This window comes from Heliconius melpomene, chromosome 21 (genome assembly GCF_056956725.1).
Source record: "Heliconius melpomene rosina isolate 202511_hmr_F chromosome 21, ASM5695672v1, whole genome shotgun sequence".
Lineage (NCBI taxonomy): Eukaryota > Metazoa > Arthropoda > Insecta > Lepidoptera > Nymphalidae > Heliconius > Heliconius melpomene.
Window position 1 is genome coordinate 3544803 of NC_140409.1, and position 21922 is coordinate 3566724.

Sequence of the window (21922 nt, forward strand, 5' to 3'; positions counted from 1 at the left end):
ATTGAGACTTAAATATACTTCTTTTATTGAACTTAGGGCTGCGTTCTCCTTTTTCCACCAAAATTTGAGCCACTACGTACGTGCACTACATAGCTTTATTATGAATAACTACAGAGCTTTCATATTAAAGCTTTAGTTTTTTCCCGTAAAATGGCCAATTTTCACATGCGACAATGTTGATAGGGACATGCGATTTTCTTATTGTAGTTATCAGTCTTGTATCTGAAAACATTACTAAGCTGATTATGATGATGGAGGAGGAGGCCTGATTCCTCAGTGACTAGGAATTACGGGACAATATTTTAAATATCATAAGGATACTTGTATACTATCAGTTTATAAGATGATTGTAGAATTGTGCCTTCATACTCGCCCATATTAACTAAATATTATGTAAAGATAAATGAATTGAATAACAATGTAGCTGTTACTTGGAGCGTCAATGAAAATGTTAAAAGTAATATCAATAACTAATATGTAAGATAATATAATTTTTAACCCACTTTAAAGAGATCAACGATTTTGCGAGAATAAACAAAAATTAATATATATACAAAGACAATGTTTTGTTTTATTCCCGCACATAGCCAGGGCTATGCAGGGGGAACCCGAGAACCTAGTGTTAAGACTGCCCACTGACCGCTAAATATAATGATTTAAAATTAAATATTTAGCTAAAAATAAAGGAAAAGGTAAAATAAAATGACGAATATAAAAAATTATAATTTATTACTTTTAAAAGAGCTAAAGTAAAAATATCAAAAAAAATGATGAGTATAAACGAGTATAGTTCCGACATATTCGAGATATAGAGATATTCGTCGAAACATTGCAAAGTGTGACGTGACTGCCGATCGATTAACATTTGACTGTATAAAATAATCAAAATATTTATTTTGTATTTAATTATATTATTATCCACTTAATAAAAATACTGCTATTGAAATCTTTTGAAATACAAAAAAAAGAATGGTGAAGCTGAAGTGAAGTTCGAACTAAAGTCAAAATCGAATATTTTTTATATGAAATCTTAAGACGGCAAATAGCAAATATATAAACAAAGAAATTATATATTTTTCAAAAATATAATATCTTCTGGGACTGTTTCCGTTTCTAAAGCTTTAAAGTTCGACTTCATTTTAGTTATACTTCACTGGCCGTATGAGACAATTAGTGATAAGTTTCTTAGTATACAAGGGAATTAATTTCATTCCGAAGATAAGCGAGATTAAATGTGTATATGTAAATTACATTAATATGTAAGTATTGTTACAGTAATATTTACAAAATAAATATTTTACATAATTGTGATTTATATTCTGTTTTCGCAGTCTCATACGGCCCTACATAGGTGTCCAAGGAAGTAGGAACGAAGGTAACTCTTTGTTTTTTCACGTTTGTTATCCGATAACCGATTTGTTAGCATTTGTTATCCGATTGGTTAGCATTTTTGGTTTATATTTGTTTTTCTTAAGGCCCTGACGACTCTCCAAGTTATAAGGACAGCCGTGAACTACGACTGTTACAGAAACAGTTTGTCACATACTGCGAAATAATTTGTCTACAAGAAGAAGTTTCGTTAACAAAATATATCGTTGAGAAATTGAATTTTGTGGGAGATTTGTGAAATAAAAACGTGAACGTGTACAAACGACAAACAATACACTAATTGAGGTAGGAAATACAAAAAAATATTATAAGCATCTTCAATGAACACATTGCCTATTACCGGCGACCCTTGGTTAGTCATATCGGGGATATCAATTTTCGAACATAAATGGAAAAATTAACTCTACACTTATATATTTACAAAATAATACTTTTTCAATAAAAAGTTCTACAGCACTTCAATATTCATCCCTACTTCCTGGACATCTATATAATAGCATAGTTGACAAAAGTTACTATATAGCAAATGCTTGTATTTGTGCAAAAATAGATTTATTACACAGTTTCATTGTTTTAAAAAAATATATATTCACGTCTTCGCACCGCAAAGATCAACTTAAAAATAAAATAATAAATCAAAAATCCAAAATGATCTCTAGCAGACTAAAACACCGTAAATACAGATCGGCAAAAATCACAGTAAATGTACAAAAACGAAATAGCGTTTATCTAAATGTAAAAATATAAAAATAAATCGATCACACCACTAGAGAGCATCCGCATTTGTCCGTTTTTCGAAGTGATGTAAAATATAATAAAGAAAAAAATATACAAAAATAAGTGATATAATCTAATATATATCTTTATAGATATGTCCACAGACAAATCTCACAATTTAATATAAAAAAGAGTGAAAACGCACTCAGTGCGCTCGAGTACAAAAATCCAAATGCACTTAGCTTAGTGGGAATGCTGTCATTTATTTGTGTTTATTAGAACTTATATTAATAATAAAAATGGAATGCCATGAGTGTAATCTACAAGTATACAACCTACATTATTACTTTCCTTTTCAATCGTTTACAACGCATTAAATAACATTGTTATAATAAGAAATATCGATAATAGAATATCGATAAGATTTCGATGCTAACTATTCTGGCCTTTGGCCTCACTCGCGTTCAACACTAACTACGTCATCGATTCAGAATATGCTTTTTGATATACCATAATGATCATAGAACAAAGATTGCCAAAAAATGTCGGTAGATGTAAAACATTTGGATTTTTATTATATTACAAAAAAAATATATTCGAATATTTTTTAAAGAAACGGTTTAAATGATTTAGTATGTATTGTATATTTTTTAATAAGTTAATAAAATAAAAAAAAATAAACAAATATGATTACAGTGAAATAGTTAAACAGTGATCGAAAATTATTGAGATTATCATTGTTAAAATAAACAAATAAAATAACAAAATTGTTAAAATGTATGTACAAGTGAATGTTTAAAATAATTAAAAAGAAACTGGAAGAAATCTCTTTTAGAGATAAATCCATCCAGTCCGTCTTTGTTAACCTCATTTCTGTTAAATCTCGAAATATAAGAATTTTTCATATTTATTTTTCACTTTTATTATATTATTTATTGAAATTAAAAAGTGTCATAGATTATTTGTTACAAAACACATTCTGAGTCGATATAACGCTAAGTGTTAATTTATAAAAACCTTCGAAAAGTCAATGTTTTTTTTGTTTGACAGTATAAAATTTTAAAAATCTCAAAAAACGTTTTACATACTTGTACAATTCTACGCCAATACTATCACATTTGACACAGAAGCAGCCTTTCGATTACGAGAGATTCCATCTCTTGAAGGACGAAATATATCACTGCAAAATGCGCATATACCTCGCCAAGTCTTTATACAGCGACCCTCACAAATACTGGCCAATTTCACAACATTTCTTTATATGTTCAATACCACAATATTACGCTGATGTATCAAATGAAACTAAATTTATGAATAATGTATGGGATAAAATCGATTCAAATTCCACTGACAGCAAACGTAATTCCCATTATCGATATTGAATTAGAGGTTTCGATAGAGGTCTTATATATACTTTACTTTTTTTAAAATTTTATAAAAAAATGGCAATAGATGCTTGTATACTATCATTACTGAATTCGATAATTCTGACATGAAGCTCATTTTCGTTTTTTATTATATACCCTGATATTGATAAAGTAAAAGGAAAGTACGATATCATTAGAACTTAATACTACGGGAAAATGTTAAAAAAAGAGGTTATAGAAAGTTCTACTAGACACCTATTATGAATAATTATATGGCGAGAGACGACAAATTGACAGTACTGAATATATACGTGATCTTAATATAATTAAAAATTATTATTACTGTTTGTGTACAAGAAAATTAAATTGAAGACAGAAATCGAGTTATAATCGATATGTACCAAACGAACATATTTTATGACTTACAAACTACGTACATCTAATTTGTCATGAAAAAGTCCTCTAAAATAGACATAAATATTTGAGCACTTATTGTACAAAATAACCCAAAGAAGGTAAACAGGTGATTTCTACATAATCTAAACGCAGAAGTAAATAAATTGAAATTTATAAGATTCTAATACGAACAAATTACTATTTGGTCAAGTTGTGCACATTTCCACAGCCCAAAGTATGTCATATGATCAGAAGAACGCTGACTAGCTCAAATTAAAACTTTTTTAAAAATATTAATATAATATTTATTGGAATGTACAGTAATGGAATGCCACAGATAAATAAAACATATAAAATTATCGATATCATTTTCAAACGTTCCCAAATCACATTTTGAGTACAACAACAAAATGGACTGCAGTAATGCGACAACTCTTGGAATTTGAGAAAAATCGACAAAGATATCCTATGTCGTGATTTATAATGAGTATTTAATCAAAATAAAAAAAAAACCTAAATTAACACTAAACAACGCGGCTAAGACCTATACGGGCTCGGCCTCTATCTAACGTATTCGTTCAAAGACCGATAGCTGCGCCTCCCTACACCGACACATAATATAAAAGAGCATTGGTATAAAAAAAATTTGGTAAAAAATATCGTTATAAACGCTAAAATAATAATACAGCTACCAAAAAAAATATGAAATGTGCCTTACATAGAATAAAAAAACATAATAATCTCCTTGGAATATATATAGAGCTTACTCTAAGAGTACTTAATATATAAATATATTATACTTTACCTTATCAGGTTGATTATACGGACTTACAAACTAATGGAATGTAAACATAGAAAACCCTATAGAAAACTGTGTTAGTTAGTTATACCCCTTAATGTTACGGTTACACATAGATTTACCCAAACCATAATAATATAATTTCAATTTAATATGAAATATGAATATCGAGACGTTATCGATTATCGATATTCGCCCTTTTTAAATCTAGATATGAACGTTAGTAATAGTATTCCTATTCTACATAGAGGTACAGTACGCAATCACAACATATGAATTGAGCTTTTCGGTTTGCGGTTTCAAGCTAAAATATTTTGCAGGTTGTGTCCTTTCACCCTGTTTCGTTCGTATCTATTAATTTTATGAATAAACACATTCGATATCTACTAACGTGTTTACGTCACTACTATTGTAGTTACGTCTTTTAACTTGCGGGGGTACATTTAATCTCAAGATACACATATAACATATTATAAATTTGATTTAATTTTAACCGAAGCTTGAAACAACTAGTTTGTTTTAAATAGGGACGGCATAACGCAATATAATATGTAAATCCGAAAAATAAAAACTAATAAAAGCTAATCCGATGCACAACTCGCTTCCATTGTACGTATAAACATTTAACGAGAGAGCTAATGACTAACAACTTCCGTATTCCGACTTCAAACCGATGGGACGAATCGATAAATTAAAGCTTCATTCAACGCCTGCACAACAGATGAAGATAAAAATTATATTATAATATAAAAGTTAATTAACTATTGAAATTTAATAAATGGTAGAAAAGGGGTGGCATTGAGAATATACTTATATTCCTTCTTAATAGATCTGGCCTGGATCTCGCCGCGTCCATTCTACACCAAAACTATGATGGCGACATAATTACTACTAAACAGTCCTTTCAAACATGAGGTACATACAAAATTTCACTTAACTACACCTAGAACCCTTGTTTTTATAAAATAATGAAAAAAAAATGCCGGACTAAACTAAAAAAAATTGTACGTATAAAACACTGTTCCTTCGAAACTACGAATATGGAAATCTTAAAATAAACAAAATAAAATCTTACAATTACTAAGTAAAGCATATACTTTATAAAATGAATAATATACACAATAAGGTATTTTGTACTGTAAGGTTGTTTAAAATCTTGTCCTTGTATTGAATGCAGACGATAAAAAAAATCGTGAAATTAAAAAAAAATACACATTGTTTGTACATTTGTTGGAATGGCAACATTACATATATTTAGAACTAACCGAAAAAGCTGCCTACACACTACCTCCGTGGTCGTTTCAAAACTAATAATAATATATTAATATTAAAAAAAAATCCCGTGACTATAACGCATCTAATAACCTCGTAACCCTAAGTATTGATGCCAAAGAGAAAAAAAAACCGCTTTTAAAACAAAAAAAACTGTAGATGATCTCGAGATTCTAGCTACACTAATACATAAAGCTTGAAACATACATCGATCGAGGCGGCACAGACCTTTACTTAACCTATTTATTATACAGGATGTGTTTATTTATTCATATGATTGTTTTTAACGTTATTTATTGATTGATATTCTATTATAATTATGCAGTATCATCGGTTATATAGGTAGCTTAATATTTGAAATTTTATTTATGAAATATTATTAGACAATTAACAATATGTTACTTTAGACAAGTAACATATTGTTCAATTCAGATTTATATCGAAAAATCGAACGATTACCTTAAAATACAACACCGACAATATAGACAGTAATATGATTATGATTAACTACGTATAATGATTACACAACTAGTAATGTTTGCAACACATCCTGTATATACATTAATAATATACCGTTGCAACTTTTTCTATGTTTTTGATTCAGTCTTTGGAACTTATGTGGTGGAATGTAGAAATATACAACACTCGTCTCAACAGTATGCACTGGATACAAATATATACGTGAGTCGAGTTCAATATACTAATAATTAAGATATATGGTTATTATAATGAAATATAAGATAGTATAACTATTAATTATATTCGTTTATGAAGTTCTTGCGTTATTTTTATGATGATTATTCTTTTGATGATTAATGAGCTGAGTATTTTAACAAGCGTGTCACATGTTTTCGTAAATTTCCATTGGAATCACAGTTAAATCACTTTAATCAATTTCATATTTTTTTATCTTAATTCAAGAACTTCATAAACGGCCACAAGTAGAGTATAGTAGTCCTACAACTACCAGACACAGTTAAAAGTTGTGGTTATACAAAATGCTATAAAATACTATCATCAATTAAAAATCCTCATCCTCCTATTATGTTAAAAAAATGTACATATAAAAGTAGAAATAATGATTAATAATATAATTGAGATGTGTAGTAGTTATGAGACTTAATAACCACCTCGTATCCATTAGTATTGGAGATAATTGTAAGAAATAAGAACTTAGCTGCTTCGAGCGTTAGTTCCAACTTTACTGGCCCATATGTATATACGAGTAAATAATATAAAAGATTACTATATAGATATCGATGTCTTGAACATTCAAATTACATTTTCCTGTCATTGGGCTCAACTCGTCCAAATATCAATGATTTCCAGCGAAACTGTTGAGTGAAGATATCAGCCAAGGTTATCGGGTCTACGAAGTCATCATCCGTAGGGTTCGGTGCTAATCATACGGCCTCGTTGGCCTCAACCTTGGGGATGGTGGCCTCTTGGACTGAGGCCTCGGCCTTGACCTCGCCTGGTGTCGGCGCCGATAAACTGGAATAATGTATAAATATCTTTAATTATTCGAAAAAATATTATGTTGTATGAAATTAATGATTATCTTAACAACAAATATAAATAAATGTATTAATGTTAATCATGAATCGTTATCGAATCCGCTAACTCAGACATAGCAAAACTTCGTATTGAACAACACCTCTTTGCTTCACTTAAAATTTAAAAGTATTACGCAATTTAACTTTAAATTCAAAACACAAATTTAAATTCGCGCAAGTCACTACAGCGACACCCACGATGAAAGAAAAACGTCATACTATACAACACGAACGATTCACGACGGCGCCCGCCCTTATTTAACATTAACAATAGATAGAAAAAAAAAGAGCAATACAAAACTAAAAAAACAATACGAATACACCGCAAAAAAAATAATCTTACGCATATACAAGTTTAGCGTCGAAACCGTCGCAAAGCATTTTAAAAATCACAATATTATTAATAAACTAAAACGACTGTATCGCTCGGGGCGACCGCGGCAAAGTGTACCAAGTAATTAAAAGCAAAGGACTCTACCCTTTATGATTGGCGCATTTGATCCGCGCGGATCGATAATTGCATCTAACGAGATGAGATGAAGCGACATACGAAGGTATTATGTTGCAAGTGACATTCGCTAAAGTGACCTCTATATGTAGTATTTAGGGTTGATTATCCGTTGCCTAGGTGTGCCCCGTCCAGAAAAACCCACCCCTAATTCAAAGCTAGACCGTCTGGATGTATTATTATATTAACGGTACATGCAACGGCTGTACACGCCATCCCCTTGTTCAATATCATCCTTGGATGGGAGGGCGAAACAGAAAAAAAATCGCACATGCAATTATAAGCAATTTTTAATAATAAAGAAATATAAATTCGCTGTTAACCTTAACACAAATTATAATTATATCTTTCTTTAGTAATAATTATATCTATCTTTGGCACATAATATGTCCGTATGGTTATTTTAACCGGTGCCGCATTGAGAGCGTTACGTCTAGAACCATTCAATCTCATAAAAATTTCATTTCATCGTAGTATTTTTTTTTTGTCATCTTCACGATGATCCCCGCATTTAGCAGAGTAGGCAGAGGGAACCTAGATTTCATTCCGTTCCCCACTATTAGCTGATATTTTCGAGGCATTACGTGTTTGCCTTGATGCCAGAGCGAAGAAATGAAAATCTTAATAAATAAAAGTTCCTTCCCTCGAGTGGGGATCGAACCCACAACAGTCGCGTTAGTCACAGCCTTGTACCCGTGAGCCACAACGGCTTCATTTCATCCTACTACTTAATTACAAAAATAAACTTATAAAAATATTACAAATGAGAAAGTTGTATAATTTGGCTATAATGTAGCAATAACTTTAGCGGGCGAAGCCGCATGTGGTTTGTTAGTTATTTCCATATGCTCATCTTAACTTTTTCTTTTTTTTAGCATCACGCTGTATCCCGCACAAAGCAAGGTCCGCCGAAATCAGGGGGTATTGCGCGTTGAACGGTTGAATTCAACGCCGCGCTTTGCTTCAACACCAGAGCGAAGAAGAGAATATTAAATATTTAATTTCCTCGAAGGGGAATCGAACCCACAATCTGTCGCGTTTACAGTCACACTGTCCCCTTCCATCAGGACTGACCTCAATCTTTACTTCTATATATAAAATATTTTTTAATTATGGTCACCGACCTTACATATTGGTCATGGATTCAATCCCACTCTGGGTTGACTTAAGTATAAATACTTAAGTATATTTACTACTCGGTAATAATACCGATTCCACGTATTACACAATGCATGAGTAAAAAGGAAAACCCTATTTTCTACTTTGCCTTTGCCCAAATTAAGAAGTGAATTTATAGAACAGATTTTAATAAAACTGACTTTTACGTTTGCGTAACGGTTTTGTAATAGTAGGTATGCATTATTAACATATTTTTGCTTATTCTTCAATTTAAAATGTATAATTATTTAATAGGAATCGTTGCTATAAAGTTCTTATCAATTCGCTAGAGCTAAAATCTTGCTGAAATGGCAGCGAGGCAACCTTACATAAATATATAAACAGTTTTTTTTCTGCATAAGAAAGTTAAAACAGAGTTAGCCTAGTGTCACATCACTCCATTCTCCTTTACCCGCCTAAATTCTAGATATTGCGTGTTAATTGGCTGTATTCACATTCACGTTTCTCTTTGTCTTGCCAGAACTAATTCTTAGTTCACGGAGTTGGAATCGAACCAGCAACAAAGGGTGCATTGAATGTGAAGGAGTGTTCCATTCCGCAAAAATGTCATATATCATAATATTTATTTTTTATATGAAAATAAGTACATGAATATAAAACTTGTATGGCTAAAAACACACCAACATACAAAACATGAACTTCGCATATATATTATATATAAAAAAACTCAATAAAAATTATCAAATAAGTTAACTTGTTAACACTTACTTGTCAATTTCTCTGAATTCCGCATTTGATTCGTTACGCCACTTGTTTCCCATATTTTGAACACTGCGAATGACATTAATTTTTCTTATACAATACTCATAATATAGTAAAATACAACACAATAAACTCCACAAACACCCAACACAGTATATATTCAACTTAAATCCAAAACCAAAAAAGAAATATACGGAAAAAAAATGTTAAAAAAAAAAACAATTAAAAAGTGCATTAAATACATAAATTAAACAAATACGATCCACAAGTCGTGATTTTGATTACCCTCTTCTCGAATGACCAAAGCACAAACGTTCATAAATCCTAACTTCAGAGCGCCCACGACTCGTCGACCGTACTATAACCAGGTAACAGAAACAATACATACACGTGTCTCATTTGATCTCCTTGCGCGCTGAGTTGAGCCAGATAGGCGGCCTGCTTGCGGTGGTGGTACATGTGGACCCGCAGGCAGGAGGGGTTCCTCATGCGCTTTTGACATATGTCACATTGCAAGGTACCCTCCCTAGTGTCGTGCTTGTCCCGAATGTGCACTTTCAAGTTGTATCGATTCGCGAAAAATCGGTGGCAAGACGGACACTTAACACCGCCGGATTTGCAATTCCATCCTTCGGTACAAAAAATAATATCGATTAAATATCGATTTTTTTTCTCTCTCTGATTAATGAATTAATTAATTTAAATATGCAAGTACTTCCCCGAGTGATAACCAAACCCGCAACCATCTTTAATTTTATTATAATACATGTATATTTTTCGCGAATCGTTTTTCGTTTGAACTCACCTGATTCTTTGCCTGAGTCTGGTAACACGAGGACGTTGTGAAACATGTCGTTGTCGAAGTCAATCATTGGTTCGCTGTAAAGTTGTATATGAAATAAAAATAAACAAAACAAAATGTGCCCAACTTAACAAAATTAAATAAAAATTAAAATAATAATATGTGAATTATAAAAAAAATAATTATATTTTTCGGTATATTTATTGTAGACTTACCCGTCCGAAGCATATTCGGTGTTTTCAGCATGAGATGGACTGTCGTTTACTGGTCTTGGTTTCTTCTTGTTGGAATTATAGCTGTTTTTATTTGACGTGTTCTTTAATAATCTGTGAAAGAAAATGTGAAATGTGATTATGATTTCATTTTTTTCCATCTTCACTTAATCTCTTATAGCAGGATAGAAAAGGTGAATCTTCAATCTTCGATTCAAGACATTGTTTTGCTTGATTTAGGGAGAAGAAAAGAAAATAGCCTATTCCACTGAGGGAGATCGACTAACCTACTGACCACGATGGGATTGATACACAGCAGTGCAAGCAGTGCCTGGAGTTAAGACACTCCGTTACTGCACTATTCGAGATAAATTCTGACGTTTTGAGTTATTCTGATTTAATTTTTGTGTTTTTATTTTGATACCTTACCACGTCAATATCTGTATTAATATTTTTTTATGTTTTAAATTCTCTCCATTCCCTATTAGGACACTTCCGTTGTCTACTTCCCCCGAATTCTTGACGCATTTCTGTGCCTCGACACCAGAAAGAAGAGACGGGAATATTCAATATTGTAGATTTGATTTGAGGATTTTTCTCCGTATGTTGGAACATGCACAAGGGGAAGCTTAAGACTTAGATAAGTTGTCCCTAATGTACACTATTTGTACCACCTTTACCAAATTAGAAATCATTATACCAATACCACCTTCATTTGTTCTAGAAATCCCAGTGTATTTGTTTACATGTATTGTATTTCCAAGTATTTACCGTTTTAGAGGACTTCTGGTTGCCTCCTCTTTAGGGAACGATGCCATAGACTCCTGTGACACCTCAGGGGTTGTTTCGTCAGCGGGCGGCACCCATTCTGGAAGACTATCAGACACAGGCTCCACTGGAGCCCTTGTAAAAGATGTGTCTTCCTCAGAAACTGGAGGTGGTGATTCACTTTTCTGTAAGCAAATTACAAAAATGATATATAGCAAGATCACGAGGCCGTTGTAGCGCACCGCAGGCAGCGGTTAACTACAAGAACGACGGTTGTGGATTAGATTTTACTCAAGCAAATTAATTATTTTCATTTCCTTGCTCTTGCAAGATGTCAAAGTGCGACGTTGAGTTGAAAATTGGACGGCAGGTGAAGAACAGACATTGTTAACACTAGGTTCCTTCTGCATACCATGCTTTATGCGGGATACAACATGAAATTATAAAAAAAGATTAAATACTATAATAAATTTACAACACTAAGTGTTTTTATATAATAGTATCACAATGGCAATTTCTTATTTTTTTCCAGTTAGTTTTCAATTAGTGTAGAGGTTTATTTCACATTAATTATTGTTGGAATATCAATTGAAATAATTTCATATAATTAGTGGCTTTTGATTTTCTATTTTATCTATAAAAAGATAGGCGTCTTTTTATAGTGTCACTTTTTGGTCTTTAACATTTGCATAAGAACATTCTTTCAAGTATTTGTCAGTTTAATAAAATTACATTCTTTAAAACTGAACTATCATTATTTTTATTTACTCTAATCTCATATCATTAAAAATATCAGGCTCTATTTCTTCTTATGTTAAATTATGATTGAACACAAAAATGGAAGGTATATATGTGCATAAATCAATGAAGTATTAATATCAAAAAAATATTCCTACGCCCAAATATGGCCCAAAATTAAGAATTTAAATAAAATTAGCACTATAAACAACTATATTTAAACATAGCAATTTTGTTAACAATTTTGTTAGTAATTTTGGTCACAACATTTAAAATGCAAAAAGAAATTGTAAATAAAATGCCGTATTATTTTATACTAACCTCTCTACCACCTGTAAGGCCTTTAACTTGCAACAGCTCAGCTGTGTGTAAGAAACCTGACAATTCTTGTTGTCGCACATGAACTTCCCCACGATACATAAATTGTAATAGCTGTCTTAGTTCTTGATGAGCCACATCTTTGAGTATGACAATTGGATGCTCACATGGATTCATCTAAACATTTAAAAACATATATATTATATATTTATTTATATTCTGCTTAGCTAACATAGTTAAAATGTTTTACAGTATAACCTTAATGTAACAAAAACTATAAGAGGTAATACAAAATATACTTTTACATTACAAATACATTTGTTCAAGACCTTTTTATGTATTTAGGATTTTTTTACGTAAATAAATATTTTACTTCCTAGAGTGGGAATCGAACCTACAACTGTCGCGTTACAGTGACACCAATGTGCCGCTTCGCAACAACAGCCTCAATCAGACAAAAAGAAAGATTGCCCCTATTTAACAAATTTCATTAGCTTATATTATAACCTTTTTATACTACAAATCCTATCAGTTTACTACATTTAATTTAATTTCATTTCATTTCAATTCATGTCTAGACAGGTCCAGACTTGCTAACTCAGTCTTAAGACAGTTATTATTATTTGGTATTCATTAGTGTAAACATTGCTGTTTGACATTGTTGTTTTAAAGTTTGCAATGGCTGATAAACGGAAATGCTGACATCAATAATTTTTTTAATCTTGTTAAGACAAATCGTAGACCATCCAAATGTCCGTATGACAAACCTCATTGTAACAAATTACTTGATAAGTATAATGAATTGTTTTCTAATTCCCTTCAGTATCATTAAATTAAGGTAGCACTGAATTGTTAATTCTAGTAATAATAGGCAATTGGTTGATGAAAACTCCTGAATAAAAGCTCTGAAAGCAATAAAACAACCAAGCTGATAGGCAATCATGTCACTTTTAAGCAAAAAAGCTAAATCAAATCAGTTAATTTGTTTGGGAGGTACAATGCTATACAGATACAAATATACATGTCAAACTTGTACTTATACACCCCTATGTTGTATTAGTGGACAGAGAGAAGCCAATGTTAAGATACTGTCTTCACCATGCACCACCCAATTTTCAATATGAGACAGAATTTAAAGTAACAGAACTGAGTGTGGCACTTTTAGTACCAGAGTGAGGAAATTTAAATAAAATCATTCCCCTGAATGGGAATCAAATTCACAAGTATCATATTTAAATTCAAATGCTGTCCCGTGAAACCATGAATGTCTTATTTCATTTTAATATATTATATTATTATATTTATTGTTATCATCTATATTTATGAAGTAATTATACTTTAAAGTATTTAACTAAGGTGTGTCCTAAGTGTATGGTAAAGTATCAAATTAGAGGAGTAAATATTATTTTTATACTTTTGTGTAATAAAAAATCCACCACAAAATGTATTAAACAGCAGTACAGTACAATCATAGTGATTTCTTTATAAAAAAAAAATACTGGTTTATATAAATTTCTTGATGTATCCTTAAAATATGTATAATTAAATATACAAATAATAAAGTATTATGTAATATATATGAAAACTATAAGAAAAAAAAATATTTGCTTACAATTACAAAAAAGCAAATCATGATGTTTCATTATTTATATTTTGATAAATAATCCATCTTTTATTATAAATAATCTTTACATTATATTATGTGTAATTTACACATAAATCTTTTGTTAAATATAACATACAATGAGTGTCCTTACATCAGAAACTACTATCACTCTCTGTAATTTACTTATCTTTATTTATTGAATAAATTAACAATGTCAACTAGCTGTTTACATTAAATGTTTACAAAAGAAAGCAACATGTATACAAATATTACTGTTTACAGATACACAATTCATATAAATAACAGAACAAGTATTGATTTATATGGAAAATGTCTGCCTTTTGTAGAACATAAGTATATGTATATCTATGCAAGTATTGAGGAAAATATTTAAACTGACAAAGGCAAATTATTATGAGTCATACCTTAAATAACTCCTTGAAGTATGGGCTGCAGACGGATAGTATAAGCTTGTGAGCGTGAACATACTGGCCACCAGCCGCCAACGTCACATCCACCAGATCTTCGCCTTCCAATAACGCTTGAAAAGACTGGGACAGATTTGAGTGGAAATCATTCCATCTCAAAGAAAACTGCTCTGGCATCGCCATCGCCACCTGAAAAACGCCACCCTTTAATCAGGACTGACGACGCCCGTGTTTTGCGACTAACTGTACACACGACTTTCAGTCGCACTACGCGTCCGCACAATGAAACTGGTACTTACTGAAAATCAATCACAAATATAACTGGCTACGTAAGCATCTAACTACGCGACTGCACAAAGTGTTTTACAAAAATACATGTTAACGAAGGTATATCAAGTATTATATTCCTGCCCTACGGTATGAAATAAAATATACCTCTGACTGGCATGGCAATCAATACACGGAAAAGTTCCGTACCAAAATGTCGCGTCTCGCTTGCGCTAGACTATCACAACATAATAATAGGTATATGTTGACTGATTTTTTTATTAGAAAATAATAACTTACCTCAAATGTACATATATATATATATATCTATGTGAATAATAAAAATATATATTTATATTTTTAGCAAAATTAATATTAACAAACAAGTAAAATAGACGTAAAAATGTAAATGTACAAAAGCATAGACAACTATGGAATAAGCCTTCCTTGTATTGTCTATTTTATTTACTTGTCAAACAACTATGTCCTAGTTTGACATATGTCAATAGTGCTAAAGTGATGAATGCTGTCGTGTATGCCGATTAATCAAGGCTTTTACTTTTATTTATATTTAATGAATAGTGTATATAACTGACCATGAAATCGATGGTTCGTGATTAAGACGACCCCTCTGCCGCTAAACACGTCAGTTAACAAACGTTCGCTTTATTATTTGTCGTCGGAAGTTATCATGATAGGTAATAACATTAATAAAATTAAGTGATAAATAATATTTTCAAGAAGCACCATGTCGGCACATACTACACAAGAAGATCCAGAGGCTGATAGGACCGTGATGGTAAAGAAGATATTAAGCGCTGCATTTTATGCGCTAGCTTCGTTCATGATAACGGTAGTCAACAAAACCGTATTAACGTCGTATGCATTTCCTTCTTACCAAGTCTTGGGCTTGGGTCAAATGTTGGCAACAATAACAGTGCTATGGTGCGGTCGCTCCGCAAAAGTGGTAAAATTTCCACCTTTAGATAGTGGTGTAGCTCGTCGAATTTGGCCACTGCCATTGATATACTTGGGTAATATGGCAACAGGCCTAGGTGGTACTAAAGAATTAAGTCTTCCAATGTTTACAGCACTTAGACGATTCAGCATTCTAATGACAATGCTTCTGGAAAGATTTGTACTAGGCATAAAAGCATCATGGCCAGTTCAAGCTAGTGTGTTAGCCATGGTCGGTGGAGCCTTGCTAGCAGCTGCTGATGATGTTACCTTCTCATGGTCAGGATATACTTTAGTTCTACTAAATGATGGATTCACAGCAGCAAATGGAGTCTACATGAAGAAGAAATTAGACTCAAAAGAACTTGGCAAGTATGGACTCATGTATTACAATGCTCTTTTTATGATAGTACCAGCTGCAATAGTAGCTTGGTGCACAGGAGACCTCGAAAGATCTGCAGCTTATGCTCATTGGTCAGACATGTTGTTTTTAGCACAATTCATGATGTCATGTGTGATGGGATTTGTACTCTCCTATAGTGTTATGTTGTGCACGCAATATAATAGTGCCTTGACTACAACTATTATTGGTTGCTTAAAGAATATTTTGGTAACTTATTTAGGAATGATGATTGGTGGGGATTATGTATATTCATGGCTCAATTTTGTTGGCTTAAATATTAGCGTATTAGCCAGTCTAGGCTACACCTATGTCACTTTTAAGAGAAAGCCGACTAACTATATGCTCCTGAATGAAGCAAATAGCAAAGTGGATACTGTATAGCAGCAGGGGATGAGACGAAGATCAACCCATAACTTTACATTGCATATTGTATAAGTAAATGAGGTTGTTGCCAAAGATGTTTTGTATGGGAACTTTCGAGTTATTAAGTGACAAATAGGCTCAGTGTACCAAAAGAGCAAGTGTTTATTTTTCTCACATTAAGTGTTTTAAATTATACAAAATATTACATATTTAATGTAATTTCCTATAATCGTGGTTATAGTAACCATCATAATAAATAGAAAACTAGTGTTTTATAAGATAGATGATTGATAATAACTAAGCAATATTTGAATAATCTTTAAACATTTTTATCAGTATGTACATAGTGTATGTTGTATATTTATCACAATAAAATATCTAAGTATTTTATGGCTAGTGAGATATTTTACATGACACAAATTATCTTTCAATTTCATTTTTTATAATGTTCATTTATTAATTTTATAATATTTCTGCAATTTCAGTTGTTATACCTTAATAGATATAAGGAATGCATGTATACAATTTGATAGCATTTTTTTAAACATAATGATGTTTTTAAAAGGAACTAAATGAAGTTGAAAATCTATTAGATGTTTTTTTTATTTTTATAAGAGATTGTATGCATGCTTTTAGGATGTTATATCATTTAATTTATTAATAAAATAATTTACTTAATAATTTCACATTGCCTAATAGAATTTCTATTGAAAAATAAAATAAATTTTATATATGCTGAAAATATTTATTATAATAAATTAATAATTATTCTTCATCCTATGATAACTATTAAATTACTATGATGACACTTCCCTTAAATAGATAAGTTTGGTAAAATTATTAAAATTTGTTACACTATTAAAAATAAAATACCAAAAGTCCCCATCAACTCTATGTGTGCTGAAAAAGTTATTCAAGGGCAAATTATTAAACTGATTCTGTGGGAAAACATACAAGGACAATTTTGTAGGTAATTTTTTGATACTAGGTACTTTGTCTTAAAAATTTAGTTTTGTTCATTACCAGAAATAGAAAAAATAGGACCTTTATAGGACCCCTTTATTGTATCTCTGCTGGTCGACTGAGCCCTTTGGAATGGGGAACCTAAGGTATGCCGGGACAACTCGTACTTGACTGGGTTATAGCACCTATAATTTTTATAGCTAGCTCAATGAGACTAGTAATAAATATCAAAAACATTATTGTGAAACACCAAGTAAATATTAGCACAAGTGTGTGTATTTGACATTCTCAAGTGTATAATTAACAATGATGAAGAATATTATTATCACTTAATATTACGAAAATTATATGAACATTTACATGTTATTTTGATGAATATTAAATAATATTTAAAGGTATCCTTATAGAAACTTAAAGGTATCCTTATCCTTATATTTACATTTTTTTGTTTTACAATCTAACCAACTTTACATTAACATTTTTTGTAGATTTTTTAAACTCTCTAATTTAGACTTTTACAGAACAAATTAAATACTTTCAACTTATTTAATTTAACACAATGGTTTATAGTAATGACTAAAAAAATGTAATCACTTATTTGTAAAGGAATTTACTGTATATATAATTATTATCATATTTATAAATATATACAATTTACAAAGGTGTGGTTGGGATTTACTAATACGAAAGATTAAAATATCCTATAAATGGTAATATTTCTACAATGTCCAAACATGTATATTGAAGAAATATTACAATGAGCTAACTTAATAATAAACAATACTTATAATGTACAAGAAAAATACTGCAATAATATTGAAACTTCTATTTATACGAATATTTACATACATAAAACTAAGCTTATCTTAGTTTTACATAATATTAAATTACATATGTGTTTAAAATTATAGATAGTTTTAATTAATTAATTGACCTCTAAATATTATGTGAAATACATTGTATATTGGTAATATACAACTATAAAAAAGTTATTTATAATAACCAAGAGGCCCTAATTCATTAATGCCTGATAAGTACTGTATTTAGATTGTTTATCTGTGATGGTCTCTTTCTGTTTATTCTAATAAAAAAAATGTTTCGTCTATTAAAATAACAGTACCTTATCAGACAGTTTTGAAAAGGCAAGTAAAACTGTCGTTCATAAGGCTTTTCGATTTCTTAATTTCACTACATGTTATGCTATGCTATAACTTATAAACTAAGGCCCGTATTTATAAATCGCTCTCTAGACTGAGATCAATCTTGAGATGCTGTTTTCATTCATTAATTATACATCGATAAATGAAAACTGCATTTCAAAATCGGTCTTGTAGTTGTTTGCTTGAAGTCTAAGATCGATCGCAGACTTGAGAGCAATTTATTAATACTGGCCTAAGTGCTTGAGCAGTGATTTTCAACTTATTGTTTGTGGCGGTGCGATTTTAAAATTAAATAGTATACAAAAATCTTTTAATTTTTTTAAGGAAATTATTAATTATTTATAACAATTAGAATTCTTTTTATATGTTTGCGGCTAAATAGTTGAGAACCACTGTACTAGACTATAGACTATAGTGCCTATGTACGCAATATTAATTGCGTATAAGATGTCCATTAATACCTACCACATGCATTTAGATTGGCGTAAAATCAAAAATTGTGTTCTATGGAAAAATAATAGAAATTAAGATTAACTATTTGACGGAAAAAAAGCCTTATTATATAAGTAGATATACTTACTAGTTTAAATAAATATAGTGTTATTAAATAAAATGTATTATCGTAATCGAGTTGGGGTCCTGTGGAAGTAGTCAGTTGTATATTTAGATAGAGATATGTTAAATTTTATATTGTAGGCAGCATCACAACTTACTAATATATATATATATATATATATATATATATATATATATATATATATATATATATGTAACAGCCGCACGTAGAGACTTAAATTGATATTTAAATATTATTAAACAGTTTCAATTCGCGATCGGGGAATTAATAATTATTTATAATTATTTTCATTTGTTCGCTCTGGAACCAAAGCAAAGCTCGGCGTTGAGTTTCGCCACTCTAACTGCAATACTTCAAAAATACGGCGAAAAGTGGAGAACAGCTAACGCTAGGTTCTCTACTACACGCGGGAAGTGTAAAGCTGAAAAAAAATAAACCGAGAACGTACATATGTGTGGATTTAATGTTAACTAAATACAAATTTATGTCTCTAAGAGCGGTTACAGGTAAATTAAATAATATCTATACATATATAAGAAAATCTCGCACAATTTTAAAATAGTTTAGACTGTACAAACATCGTGCCTATTCGCCAATTGGATATAATACAAGGTCGTCAGTTATCCTATTTTTGTTGGGAAACAATTTGTATCAGCCATTATTAGGTTCTCTTCATTATTATCGTATATTGTAATTTGTATGTAACAATCACTAATTCATCAATCGTAATTTTCATCATTATTTTGTAATACGCAGCAAATTTAATTTAAAACGGAAAAAGAGTCCACAAACTATACAAAAAATTTAAACATTATTAATTTAAACATAATTAATAATTATTATGATCGATATGATAGCTAAAGCTGAACATACGTTACATATAAATATATTTATAATATATTTTGTTAAAATTTCAAATGGCTTAAAGTAATTGGTTCTATATTTAGATTATAAATATTTATTTGGAGGAAATAAACTCATTATTTCAGTCTTAAATTTTATTTTTGGTATATTCAAAGGCAAATTAATGAGATAAATACCTATATTGTAATATTTTTTAAAGTAATCGTGTTTTTTTTAATGAAATACTATAAAATCAAAAAATATGTATTTTTTGAAAGTTTCTATGTGAAATTTTGCAATGTTGCTACTTTTCTTACTCATTAACATTGCCTAGGTATATAATATGTCTGTCTGGCGCATTGGCGGGGTGTTTGGTTACCAAGGTTCAAAAATATATACAAAGTAAGGATTGTTAGTCTTTGCAACCCCAATTTATATATATTTTTTTTAATTCATAATATTAAATTGACAGATATTTATATTGAATTGCTTAAATATACAAAAATAACTCATTCATCACCGTCATTAAAATACCTAAAGCCTTGTGTCATATTAGATGATATTCTTTGTTGTAATTTAGCTAGATTTTTCATTTTTTCACCTTAACATGTGGTCAAGTAAGGCTGTGTTAAATATTTTATACAGTGATTTAAAATGTAATGAAATTGAATTTAAACGTTTCACTCATATTCCTCATATAATATACCGAAGTACAATTAAGTATTCGTTGAAAATTGAAACATGGCCACACGAGATAACATTTTCAAGGAAATAGCGCATGCGTAGTGCACTATATACACTATGTATGTATGTATGTATGTACAATGCCTTTAGACTATAATATGTATCGCGCTTTAAAGCCGTAAGTAACGTCGACACACCGCCGACACATTTTTTTGTCTTTTTTTTTTGATATTCATGCATGCGACGCGCGCGGATGGCATGTCTAAGTAGGCAAGTAGGTGGTGTGGGAGTGTGTGTCTCCAGACGACTCCATTGCTTTTTTATTCATTGAAATTTGAAAACCCACTTTGCCGTTGCTTAGCCCTGAATTATGTTCATATTTTATATGTTAGGTATATCCTGTATTGCGTAATTATATGCTTTTCTATTCATATATTTTTATAATTTACCACTAGCTAGTAATTGCGAGAGAGAAAGAGAGAGTTAGTATGGAAAGTTGATATATAGTAACTTTTGTTCATCGTGTTTTATTAATGTTTTTAACATTTTTAAAGTGTTATTCTACAATAGGGAAAGAAAAATATTTTTTAGATAACATATAAAAAAAATAATAGCGGGATTCGAACCAGTGCCAAGAGGTATCCAAGAGGCGGTTCAAATCCCGCTAAGTTAAAATTTTTGTATGTTTTCTAAAAGTATTTTCGTTCAAGTTGTTGAATTCGTAATATACGTCAGACTGTTAGAATTTACGCCAGTGTATTTTGTTTTTCTAAAGCAATTTGGTGTTTTTTTTATTTCACTATTGAAATATCATTATTATTTATTAAAATATTATTATTATTTTATTTTATTATTAAAATATTCAAAACAGTTTTCATTATAAATCGAAAGCCATAATGTTTTAGATATTAAGTAAAATATGTTTAATTAAATTATATAAAATTGAAA

The 21922-nt window shown here is 30.5% G+C and overlaps 2 protein-coding genes across 3 annotated transcripts; one reads left to right on the forward strand and one right to left on the reverse strand.

Moving 5' to 3' along the window:
• Window positions 1–712: 712 nt before the first annotated feature.
• On the reverse strand, window positions 713–15263 carry LOC146526877 (uncharacterized). 2 transcript variants are annotated; one of them, XM_085205868.1, is made up of 9 exons: window positions 15193–15263; window positions 14755–14946; window positions 12727–12900; window positions 11671–11852; window positions 10903–11013; window positions 10691–10764; window positions 10274–10514; window positions 9892–9954; window positions 713–7434 (listed from the first exon to the last, which is right to left on the reverse strand). In XM_085205868.1, exons 2-9 carry the CDS (start codon window positions 14938–14940, stop codon window positions 7344–7346), a joined length of 1122 nt encoding a protein of 373 aa, XP_085061994.1. In that variant the 5' UTR covers window positions 14941–14946; window positions 15193–15263; the 3' UTR covers window positions 713–7343. The 2 variants fall into 2 exon arrangements, with proteins under 2 accessions (XP_085061994.1, XP_085061993.1); XM_085205867.1 differs by having other exon boundaries at window positions 15057–15255.
• Window positions 15264–15506: 243 nt separating this feature from the next.
• frc (UDP-sugar transporter UST74c fringe connection) lies at window positions 15507–21922 on the forward strand. Its single transcript, XM_085206147.1, has one exon. It carries the CDS (start codon window positions 15773–15775, stop codon window positions 16763–16765), a length of 993 nt encoding a protein of 330 aa, XP_085062273.1. The 5' UTR covers window positions 15507–15772; the 3' UTR covers window positions 16766–21922.